General features: G+C 32.9%; 2 protein-coding genes across 2 annotated transcripts in view; one reads left to right on the forward strand and one right to left on the reverse strand.

Annotated features, from left to right (window-relative positions):
* Positions 1–12,960, forward strand: part of LOC134727785 (uncharacterized) — a 391,209-nt gene that overhangs the window by 316,699 nt on the left and 61,550 nt on the right. The gene's annotated exons all lie outside the window — the stretch shown is intronic.
* LOC134681485 (uncharacterized) lies at positions 1,161–12,690 on the reverse strand. The gene is made up of 5 exons (XM_063541121.1): positions 12,594–12,690; positions 8,191–8,363; positions 5,568–5,728; positions 4,867–5,057; positions 1,161–3,085 (listed from the first exon to the last, which is right to left on the reverse strand). The coding sequence occupies exons 1-5, from the start codon at positions 12,688–12,690 to the stop codon at positions 3,033–3,035; spliced, it is 675 nt and encodes a 224-aa protein (XP_063397191.1). The 3' UTR covers positions 1,161–3,032.

Raw genomic sequence — 12,960 nt, forward strand, 5'->3', positions numbered from 1 at the left:
CATGTGAGTTGTCTCCCCTTATTTGGAAAAGTTGAAAAAAAATGAATCAAACAAAACAATTTTTTTTTTTTTTTTTGGTAAATTACAACCATAAATATGATAAAACATGGCATTTTCTATATCATAATGAAAAAAAAATACACATGAATTATCAAAAATCTAGACCTTGTTTTCTTGTATTTCAAAATCCAAAATATAGAAAGATCCCCTATCTACCTAAAGAAGCCGACCGTGCAAGGGCTGTATAGCCAGTCAAGGTCGTTGAAAACTTCCATTTGTTGTACCTTAAGATTGGTATAATATAAATTTTTAAAAACCATTAGGGAACTTCATATGAGGAAATACATGGTGATGATCGACCTACATGTTCGTATTTAAGTAATGTCAGATCTTATAGTATATTTCAACAATCATTCGGGGGTAGAGATTTTGATTATCATCTGATCATGTGTGAGCTTGACTGTCGTTTTGGTATCTTTCGTCCCTCTTTCTTAATTCTAACACAAACTGACAACGCCATGGCTAAAAGACAAAAAGACAAACAATATAGTTCATTAAGTTCAAGTGAAATACCGGTATTCATAACTGCTGATTTTCTATCGTCTCGTCTTTCCTTAACTAATATTTTACTCTCTCCAAATTCTACCCTGGATAACATGAAGATTTGATTATTTCCCAATTCTACCCTGGATAACATAAATATTTTTCTCTATTGAAATTCTACCATGAATGACATAAACATTTTACTCTTTCAAAATTCTACCCTCAATGACATAAAGATTTTACTTTCTCCTAATTCTAACCTGGACGACATGAAGATTTTACTCACTCCCAATTCTAACCTGGATAACATGAAGATTTTGCTCCCTTCAAATTCTAAACTGGATAACATAAAGATTTTACTATCCCCCAATTGGGGCAATATGAGTATTTTTTCTACATAGGCGGTAATGGTTACTTTTTTCTGCTGCTGCTCAGCCCATATCGTAAACTTGTATATATATATATGATGGCTTGTTTCGAAGCTTAGACATTTTCACACGTGTGGTTAAATTTTCGAGGAACGAAGTGTAGTTCATTCTTCCGTAAATTAGCAAACCCCGAGTATCCTTTTGCGACGTGGCTCCTCATGGTAAAAAATTTCATTTTAACACAATAAGTTCTTTAAAAATTTAATAGTTTGAACACATTTAATAGCTCAATAGATTTTACACATTTATTCTATGTTCCCTTACTTTCTAAATTATCACAAATGGTTTAGCTCAGTCATTTGTTTATCATAGAAATGTGTCAAATATCACTACTCAGAGATTTTTTGTTTACACGTGACTTTTGAGTTCCTCATTTCAAGGCGCATTAAGGATATTGTCTCAATTATACATTGGATGACATCGAGATTTTACTCCCTCCCGAGTGTACCCTGGATAGCATAAATATTTTACTATCTACCAGTTATACCCTTGATGACATGACTATTTAACTCTCTCCCTATTCTACCCTGGATGACATGAAGATTTTACTCTTTCAAAATTCTACTCTGGATAACATGAATATTTTACCCTATCCAAATTCCATCCTGGATAAAATGAAGATTTTACTATCTCCTAATTCAAACCTGGATAACAAAAAGATTTTAATTTCTCTTTATTCTATCCTGTATAACATGAAGATTTTACTCTCTTCCAATTCTACCCTGGATAACATGAAGATTTTACTATCTCCCTAGTCTACTCTGGATAACATAAATATTTTACTCCCGATTTTACCCTGGATAACATGAATATTTTACTCTGTCCAAATTCTATCCTGGATGACATGAATATTTTACTATCTCCCAGTTCTACCCATGATAACATAAAGATTTTACTCTTTCCAAATTCTATCCTGGGTAACATGAAGATTTTTCCCTCTCCCAATGCTATCCTGGATAACATAAAAATTTTACTCTTCCCAATTCTACCCTGGATATCATGAATATTTTACTATCTCCCAATTCTACCCTGGATAACATGAAGAATTTGCTCTCTTCCAAGTCTATCCTGAATAACATGAAGATTTTACTATCTCCCAATTTTACCCTGGATAACATGAATCGATTGAATCAATCAATTGATTACCACATTATAATCGATGATGAATTTGAGTTTTTGAAACAGGGTTTTGTAATAAATCTTGATGAATTACAAACTCAAAGCATTAGAATAGCAAGCGACGAGCACAGTACTTGCCCTTAAATATAAAAGGTGTAAAGATAAACTCCGTCTAATTTGTTCAAAAAAGGTTAGATATTTCGCAATAAATCATACAGTTTGAAGTAAGAAAACATCAGGTACTTTTCAACAATATATAATTTAACCCACAATCATTCAATGTCACTTTATGCTAATTAGGACCATATAAGATGTATGGATATTCCTGTCCGTGTAAGTGATCAAAGAAACAGTGCAGAAACCATGATAACTGCTGAATATGTAAAAATGACGATCAACAGTTTGATCGCTGTGTCCCCAAAAAAAATGTATACCAAGTTCTTAAAGATAGACATATATATTTTGCTCTTCAAATTCCCCGAATATATAATGGCTATATATTTGTGTGTGTTTATATACCTATTGTAGATTTTGTAGAGTATTACCATCACTGGATCGAAGCAAGTGCAAAAGTTATATTTCACTCCTGATGCTATTATCATTGAAACGTTCATTTACAGTTACGTTAAGCAAATATGGATGCATTCAAAACGTTACATGTAGGTTTTCCATCTTTTTGACATTGCCACCCTAGCCTCAATCGACACAAGTTGTAAGGACTTTTTAATGTTCTTCTTTCCCAAGTTTGGAATTGCCTTTAGAAGATTTGATTTATATGCTACTGCTGAAAAAGCTGGAGTGCACGTTTAATACTTTGATTTGAAATGACATTTGCTGCTGGAAAAAAGTCAACACATAACAAATAAATCTGCTTTCATTTCTAATATTTTAAATACAAAGTACCAAGTCTTGTGAATTATCTATGAATATAAAATCTTATTGTTATATAAATGTCAGTATCGATATCACCATCTTTTCAGCCACTGCATACGTGCCTGAAATGAAAAGAAATATAAATTTTAAATCATGAACTAAAATATAATACAATGTAATGTCATTCTATCGCCCTGATTTGATTAAATCTTTTCCGTTTTGAAAATATTTAACTCTTTATATTAGTAAATTGATAATTTTCAATTGAAACAAGCAATACTGCTTATTTTCAATGAAATTACATGCTCTTTTATCTTTGTAATCAACTTAAAAAAATATGTTTCTATCTCCCAAATCTACTGTATAAAATGAATCAGTTATCTGCATCAATACATTATTGATTAGGGGTCAGCTGTAGCCTTATCCTGGTGCAACATTTTCACGCTGCGATGTAGACCTATTGATGGCCTTGTTTCTGCTTTTTGGTCGAGTGCTGTCATTATAGACAAATTCCTTGTTTTATTTTTTAGTTAAATATTACAGAATATAATTGATAATGAATGTGTTAGGCTGAAACAGATATGTGAGGTTATCATTCATTGGATATTGTAACTTATAACATTCTTCTAGTGAAGGGATATTATTGACTTCATACTGAAGGTCTGCCTATATTGACAGAATATATACAGATACAGATAAATATACTTTTTCACGTTTTTGGTCTTTTGGAAAATGTTGTTTGTGCTGTTTTTAGATCCTTCTACAACGAAATATGTTTGACATGCACACGTATACAAATTGCGGTTTTTATCCAACGCAATCATAGGTTTGAACGTAGTTTTCAATTTAGACTCGTTTATATATATATATATAATGGTTCCTTTACTATAGATAACTTAGCTGATCTGTAACAATAACATCTTCATGCCTTATATATCATGTACTGTAGTACGCCGCTAGATTAAAACTGACGTGGAAAGGTAACACATGCCCACCAAAAGCTCTTTTAATTGAGAGCCCAGGTGGTCGTGTGGTCTAGCGGGATGGCTGCAGTGCAGGCGATTTGGTGTCACGATATCACAGTAGCATGGGTTCGAATCCCGGCGAGGGAAGAACCAAAAATTTGCGAAAGCAAATTTACAGATCTAACATTGTTGGATTGATGTTTAGACGAGTTGTATATACATTATGTACACAGCCATGTATCACCATCATTGATGGCGATCCGATGGATACATCTGTTGTAGGGTTGTCACTGACTCAGACGTACTTATGAATATAATTATTTTCTGTGACTGTATCTTACATTAATTTGTAGGATCCTTTACTATAGATAACTTAGCTGATCTGTAACAATAACATCTTCATGTCTTATATAGCATGTACTGTAGTACGCCGCTAGATTAAAACTGACGTGGAAAGGTAACACATGCCCACCAAAAGCTCTTTTAATTGAGAGCCCAGGTGGTCGTGTGGTATAGCGGGACGGCTGCAGTGCAGGCGATTTGGTGTCACGATATCACAGTAGCATGGGTTCGAATCCCGGCGAGGGAAGAACCAAACATTTGCGAAAGCAAATTTACAGATCTAACATTGTTGGGTTGATGTTTAGACGAGTTGTATATACATTATGTACACAGCCATGTATCACCATCATTGATGGCGATCCGATGGATACATCTGTTGTAGGGTTGTCACTGACTCAGACGTACTTATATATATCTTATATTAAGACGTAAAAAGATAAACTATCAAAACATGCGATATTAGATAACTAGCATTATAAAATTCTTTTGTTTATCATATACATTATTTCACAAATGCATTTTTTAACAAATAATTTTTTTTAACAAATATATTATTTAACAAATCCATTATTTAACAAATACATTATTCAACACACCATCGTTCAATGTAGTCTTCTGCTGATTAGGAGCATATAATATGTAAGGATATTCCTTTCCAGGTAATTTATCATAGTCACAGGGGCGATAATTAGCATCTGCAGTATCTATTACTACCATCCAAAATAAATCACCTGGACAGCCGCTATAAATATTGCTGATGTAAAAATGGCGATCAACGGTGTGGTCACTGTGTAAAAGAAAAAAGTAACGTTTTTTAGCCCATATATCTAAATATCAATATACATTTTACTGTATACATATGTTTACGTTATTTTGTAATCATTCATGCTTTTGTTGCGTTTTTACAACTATCGAGGGTAGAAGAAGCTGTCAATTTTTCCAGGAGGGACTCTTTGGAAACGTTCAATGACGGTACTATAAAACATTGATAAATTTGAAACTGTGTCACACTGAGGTTTTTCTACCTGCAGTCATATTCAGTTTTAGTTATATAATTGACGTCTCTTTCGCGTCCCGATGTTTAGATTTGATAATGACATACGACAGTTTATTTGTATGTACGAAAACGTTTTATCGTAGCAAATGATTAGCCAGATTATTTAAAAGTTTTAATGAAATAGTTTCTGTACTGTAAATCAGTAGCCTAGTCGTATATATTTTAATAATCGGTTTTTGACAGTTAATTGACATTATAGTATTTAAATGTTTATTTGGGTTTTTTTTGTAGATAATTTACCCATCCATAGAGAAAAAGTTGACAGTAGACGATTGCGTCAAGTCGTTAAAAGTACTAGAAAGAATCCGTTCTTTACTACACCAATTGGAACTTGTTGATAGGTTGCCATCAAAATAAATACCTAAATCCAATTTTCCATTTGTAAATAGTTCAACTTTTACCTAAAATTATATTATACCATATTATATGTTAAGAGTAATTGTTATTATTTAACGTAATTCATGGTAAAAGAAATACAAATTAACTAAATAATTCAAGGTTAGGTGATTCTATGGGATGCAGATTTCCGATCAAATGAATGAAAATAGAATGAAAAGGGAACATTTGATTGGCCTCATATTTGACAGTTTATGTCAGCTTTAAACACAATGTTACGACAACAGAGATAACTGCAGCTCCTTCTTTGTTAAATCACCATTTCGAAAGATTACAACAGCACCTGTTCGTGCAGTATATATTTCTGGTTTATCAATACGATATTCTAATACTGGGATATCTGTTTTAGGAGTAACGACGTTATGTTTCAGTTATGGTGAACAAAATAATATCTTCATTTCTTTTGTGACATGATATTAATAGACTTATCACCAAACTGTGCTTACATTAATTTTATACTTTAGCAATGACGGTCTTAGATTATAATCTTGTTATCCGTTTGGTTATAGTTATCAAATGTACCAGGATTATAATTTATTACGCCAGACGCGCGTTTCGTCTACATTAGACTCATTAGTGACACTCATATCAAATATTTATAAAGCCAAACAAGTACAAAGTTGAAGAGCACTGAATAGCATTTAGGATCCAAAATTCCAAAAAATTATGCCAAATACGGCTAATGTAATCTATGCCTAGGATAAGAAAATCCTTATTTTTTTTTCGAAAAATTCAAAGTTTAGTAAACAAGACATTTATAAAACTGACCACATTATTGATATTCATGTCAACACCGAAGTGTTAACTACTAAGCTAGTTATACCCTGGGGGACGAGACGTCCACCAGCAGTGCCATCGACCAAGTGGTGCAAAGAGTTATCAAAGGTACCTGGGTTAAAATTTAGTACGCCAGACGCGCGTTTCGTCTACTTAAGACTCAACAGTGACGCTCGTATCAACATATTCATATAGCCAAACAAGTACAAAGTTAAAGAGCATGAAAGAGCATCGAGGATTCAAAATTTAAAAAAATGTGCCAAATACGGCTAGGGTAACTGAATAATTCAAGGTTTGGCGATTCTATGGGTGATGCGGAAGATCACCAGTGACAAGAAAAGAGGTATCACATGGTCCATGTTTACAACCCTAGAGGACCTTGACTTTGCTGATGATAAAGCACTCCTTTCATCAAAACAAGATCATATGCAAGGAAAGGCAGATCGGCTCAGCCATTTTGCAAGCCTAATTGGACTGGAATTGAATGCAAAAAAAAACACTCAAGAGATGCGACTCAACACAACATTAAACTTACGACTAGAAGCTGAGGGTACAGAAATCCAACAAGTAGATAAATTTACCTATCTAGGAACTGTCGCTAATACAGAAGATTCAACCAAAAAAGATATTAAAGTAGGCTAGCCAAGGCAAGATCTTCATTTCAAAGACTACTACCCATTTGGAAGTCCAGCCACAATACAACAGAAAAACAAAGATCAGGCTATATAACAGTAAATTTCAAATCTGTCCTTGTGTATGAAAGTGAATGCTGGAGAGTAACAAAAAACAGATATGAGAAAGCTCTCAAGTTTCCATCACAATTGTCTGAGGCGAATTTGTAAAAATGTTTTGGCCAAACCGTATCTCAAATGACCATCTCCTCGAAACGACCAAGTCCATGTGTATCCTCAAAGAAATACAACAGAGGCGCTTCAGATGGCTGGGGCATGTTCTCAAGAATTCTGAATCCAACATGACCAGGACAGCTCTAAGATGGACACCCAGGGGAAGAAACCAATAGTAAAACCCAAAACCACCTGGCGTCGAACAATTGAGGCAGAACTAAAGGAGCTTGGCATGACCTGGGGAGAAGCCGAAACAAAGGCTAAAGACAGATCTGGATGGAGAAATCTTGTGGCGACCTTATGCTCCACCAGGAGCGAAGAGGATAGGTAGGTAGATTGGTGATTCTATGGAATGCATATATCCGATCAAACTTTAAAATGAAAAGTGAACATTTGATTGGCCTCATAATTGAAAGTTTATGTCAGTTTTGAACACATTTTTACAACAACAGAGATGATTGCAGCTACTTCTTTGTTAAATCCCCATTTTGAAAGATTACAACAGCACCTGTTCAGGCAGTATATATTTCTGGTTGATCAATACGATATTATGCCCTATCCCTGATAGACAATTTCTGTGTAAAAGGAAGATACAAAACCATAAAAATGAGGTCGCCCATTTCTAACATTTTACGGACACCATTAGGAATTGTTTGATTGGAATGAAAAATCTGATTTAAGGATAACGACGTTTATGTTTCAGGTATTCTGAGCACTATTCAATTTGTCATCTACATTCTATCTTGTAAAAATACTTCTATTTTAACTTTATTCTGTTTCAGTATTTATATAATTGTAGGCATATTACTCTTGTATGTGATCCACTTTATTAAATTTAAGTTTACCTGGTCAATACTCGACCCGTTCCAGTTGTCAATATTCGAACTTCTCAGATGACCAGATGTACATGATTCATTGATGTTTGCAATTTCTCTTCCCATAGACGGCGTTCTCCATGTGTCCAGTAGTGACTGTCCATTTCCACTGCATGCTACGAATATTGGTTTAAATTCTAATTCTAAATAAAAATCAGTCTAATGGTAATGAACATAATGAAAGTAGAAGGTATGAAAAGAATATTTGTGGACCCTTGTACTCGGAAATACTAAATCATGATTCATCTTCTATTTTTCGTACTATTAGATATACAACAGAAAAATTTAACATTCAGTATTTAAAGATTAAATAAGCTCTCTATAAATTAAGTCTAGTAAGAATTTTCAGTAAGCAATTCTTTTAAAATCAAGGGCTGATAATTATTGCGAATGTTAAACGGCATTTAGTGTTTTCTTGATTGAAGGCCAGTGTCCCTCTATTTTATTTGGTATTTCGGAAGTATATTAGTCCAAATAATTATGACGTCTTGAAAGGCTATTATAATTTTTTTCTTTGACGCCTTACTTCGACGTCATAATGCTGAAGCCGCCATTTTCGGTTGGACTTTGAGAGCATATTTTGCTCTCAACTTTGAGACCCAATTTAGCCATCAAATTTTCAAAGAAGGCTAAAACAAAATGCATATTTAAAAATTCTTACCTTTTATGTGTTTGTTTTACGAAAATATTTCCAATTAATCCCTACAGAATTAATAATATAAGTAACAATTCCATCCGAGGCGGGCACATGTCGACTGCATTTTTTAAAACGTTTGTCGGATTTCTTTTTAGGAGATTATAAAATAATTTTTACACCAAACTCGGTAAAACCCGAATTTCCGTAACCATTGTTTTACATTATCCGGAAATTCAGGTTGGTCAACATGTACCGAGTTTGGTTCAAAAATATATTTTATACATCTTAAATGAAGCATCTTGAGGAGAAATCAGCTAAACGTTTTTATAAAGCAGTAAATTCCCTATCAAAGTCCAACTGAATATATGAGTTTGGCGTTATGACGTTGATGTAAGGCGTCAAAGAAAAAAATTATAATAGCCTTTCAAGACGTCATAATTATTTGGACTAGAAGTATATATGAAAAGCAATGTTCTCTATCAATTACAAAAACTAATTCGTTTAATGTTTCTACAAGTAGGCCAATTAAATTTTCATTAGCTAACCCGTGTAAAATAACTCTTTTTGTTAATCTCAATGTATTTTAACTAACAAAAAGTCCGAGATCCTTAATTTTATATATTGAAATTTGAAAGAAAATTGAGTCAGAAGTTTTATTTCAGATTTTCAGAAATATCTCATGTCGAAGATTTACACACTCCATCTTTCTTATAACTGCCATAAGACGTTTTCATAAGTTTTGTGTTATGTCAAAATTTACCATCACAAATATATATATTTGGTCTTTCGTTGTGCAAAATAGTCAATAACATATGATGGGCAATTTCACATTTATATACTATACCACTGTTACAATCAAGTAACCATATCCAATAATCACATCATATATTTTAAACTCCTATAAATATGTACCACGCCATTAACTGTGTTAAACTGGTTCCGGCCTCTCTATGGTTAAGTATTACACATAAAAATGTATAATCACTTCGTTCTGTCACGACATATTCTATCATTGTGTCTCTAAATAACTGTCAATACTTTTAATTTTGGTATTGCATAAATCATATCTCCTTTGACTGTACAAGAAGTTGACATATTAAAACCATGGGATGTATTTGAGTTGATTCTAGTTTCTGATGCATGATTTTTTTTAATTAATTATTTTAGCATTTAACTAGAAATCAGAAACTGTGATTACTCCCAAATTGTATTAATTGTTTATTTGATATGTTGATACTATTTTGGGCCATATGTCGTCTATTTATTTTTAATAAATACCGGCTTTGATAAATGTTTGTTATGACTATAAAGGAGTAGGTCCGGTAAGAGCCGATTTGGCCTCAAATTTAAGGTTCATCTAACAAAAGCTTTTGGACACGTTTTAAACACTGAAGTGTCCATTTCCATTGATTGGATTGGTTTATGTGAAATATTTTAACTGATTCGGTCATTAAAAATGCTCTGATTCTAGCCTAAATATAAAAAAATCCATCGAATATGCATTAAAACGTCTCTTATCAGATCGTTTTTGGCAAAATAAAAGTGGCCGTATCACTGTTCATCCTCAATCTTTATATATGTTTTGTACTACATGTATCATCAAAGACAACTTACATTTCAATATTATGAATGGACACGAATGAGGCCACTTTTATTTAAGACGGAACCCGTCCAAAAAATAACCAAAATGCAAAATATTTGAAGATTTTGGTAATTTAGCATGACTTAATGATGCTAGAACGCGATATTTGTGCATTGTATTGTCATACACACTACATGTTTATGAAGCAGAAGCAATTTTCTTATCAAAACATAGCTTAAATAAAAGGGGGATTATTGAACCTACTCCTATTAACTTCTGTTCTATCAAATGTATCACTATAAACAAAAAATATTAATTTTAGACAATATATTTCCGTTCTCCATTTATATTGCATATTTTAAAGCAAAATTATATTTATGTTCCTGTGTAAATTTTTCTATTTGGCTCCATTTAGTAAAGGTAATTGTAATTTTTCTGAAATAATTTAACATCTGACAGCGGTATTCTACTGTTGCCTCTATCTATTCACACATTATTCCATTGATTTTGTATTGACATGGTGTCATAGATCAATCGTACTCAGTATATTTTCACTAAATTAATGTTAATATGTATTTGTCATTTCGATGGATATGTTATAGGGTGATTTCTATGTTGTGATATTACACTATTGTTTCAGTTAAGGATGAATATTAGATCCTATTAAAAAGTTCAAACTTTCTGCATTTGTTTGCACCTGTCATAAGGTAGGAATTTGCTGTTCACCAGCTTTCAGTTGTTGATATGTGGTTCAAAAATGTTTCTCTTTTCTCGTTTTTTATAAAGATAAGACCGTTGATTTTCCCGTTTGAATAGTTTTACATTAGTAATTGTTCGGGCCCTTTATAGCTTGCTTTTTGCTGTGAGTCAAAATTTTGTGTTGAAACCCGTACTTTGACAAATGATTGTTTTACTTTATAAATGGTGACTTGGAAGGAACGTTTTCTCCTTGACACTCATACCACATCTTATTATATCTTTACATGTCTGTCATTCTGTTAACAGACATTTTGTAATGGATAGTTTTTCTCTTTATTTTAATCGTTAACACATTGTCTATACCAAGTCAGGAATATTACTATTGGTATCTATTCGTTTTATGAATTTGAGCATATGATTTTTCCATTTGATTAGGGACTTTCCTATTTTAATTTCCCTCGAAGTTCGGAATTTTTGTTATTCTTTTTTTACATTAATATAAGGCTTATCGATTCCATTCTTACCTTCACCTGAAAGTCCAGCATAGTCTGGTAAACAGGAACATAAGTGAGGAGAGCCACTAACTGTACACGTCCCACCGTTTACATATGAATCACCAAAGCACGGTGTTTTTGAAAATTTACAAGTATGCCTCAATTATTGTATTTCAATTTAAAAAGCAAAAATTCATGTACATGAATTCATTTGAAGTTTCTGCATACTTTTTATTTCGTTTTATCTACGTACTATAGTATATTTTCACGAACACTATTCAAGTAAGATTTTGAAAAGAAATCTTTGGAAAAATTTATTACGGACATATAAATTAAAGACAACAGTATCATACCGTTGTTCGAAATTTATAAATCGATTGAATAAAGCAAAACCAAATCCGGGTTACAAATTAAAACTGAGGGAAACACATCAAATATCAGAGGAAAACTACTACACAACAGAAACACAACAATAAATGCACACCAAGAAACGAACTACTACAATTTAACAATGGCGAACAAAATAAATAAGAGTTCCAAATGCTGAAGTTAAAATCATCCCGTTGTTAAACCTTACGGACGCCAGAACGAGTTGGTTGACTGTTATTGAATATCCAGTTCACAGAGGATAATGGATAAGTTCCTTGTATGTGTTTTTATATCCCTGTTCCCTTTTAACGAGTGTGACCATTCAAATTATACTATTTACCAGGTGTGTTAATATATGATCATAATAATGGGTGCGAAAAAATTCGCAGGGTCTGCTTACCCACCGTGAGAACCTTAAATCACTTCCAGGTTACGGTCGGGTTCATGATGCTTAGTCTTTTGTTTTCTGTGGTGTGTCTTGTGTACTATTATGTGTCTGGGTTTTTTTAGCCATGGCGTTGTCAGTTTGTGTTCGATCTATGAGTTTTTTTTCAACCCTTAAACTTACCTTTGCATATATGTTGCAACTAACTGTTCATAAATCGAAAGTGCATCGTGTCGTCGGAAGGTTCCAAAGCATTACCAACACCATTGAAAGCTGCATAATCAATCATCCACACCAAAAACATTGTAAGTTTTCAAGAATAGTGTTGTCGAAATAGATTTAAACCCTATTGTGTATGTCCCAATTCATATATATTAGGACTGCATATAACTAGGACATTTTGGAGTGGCCACGTCAACCTTTTGGTCTTCATTTTATAATGGTTTTCTCAATATCAGTTGACAGTGTGTATCCGTATTTCAAATGGTTTATCTTTTTGAATGGCTTCATACATGTACCTTACATTCAAGAGTTTAAGAGTAACCAAAAAAACTGGGTTTTTTTCTATTTTATG

This window comes from Mytilus trossulus, chromosome 8 (genome assembly GCF_036588685.1).
Source record: "Mytilus trossulus isolate FHL-02 chromosome 8, PNRI_Mtr1.1.1.hap1, whole genome shotgun sequence".
NCBI lineage: Eukaryota > Metazoa > Mollusca > Bivalvia > Mytilida > Mytilidae > Mytilus > Mytilus trossulus.

Excerpts from the sequence above, each read along its gene's own strand:
- LOC134681485 (XM_063541121.1), bottom strand. The coding sequence starts at position 12,690 with ATGTTTTTGGTGTGGATGATTGATTATGCAGCTTTCAATGGTGTTGGT. Across the intron at positions 8,364-12,593 it reads GCACTTTCGATTTATGAACA|AATTAGAATTTAAACCAATA; the intron begins GTTAGTTGCAAC and ends ATTTTTATTTAG. Across the intron at positions 5,058-5,567 it reads AACTTTTTCTCTATGGATGG|TGACCACACCGTTGATCGCC; the intron begins GTAAATTATCTA and ends TCTTTTACACAG.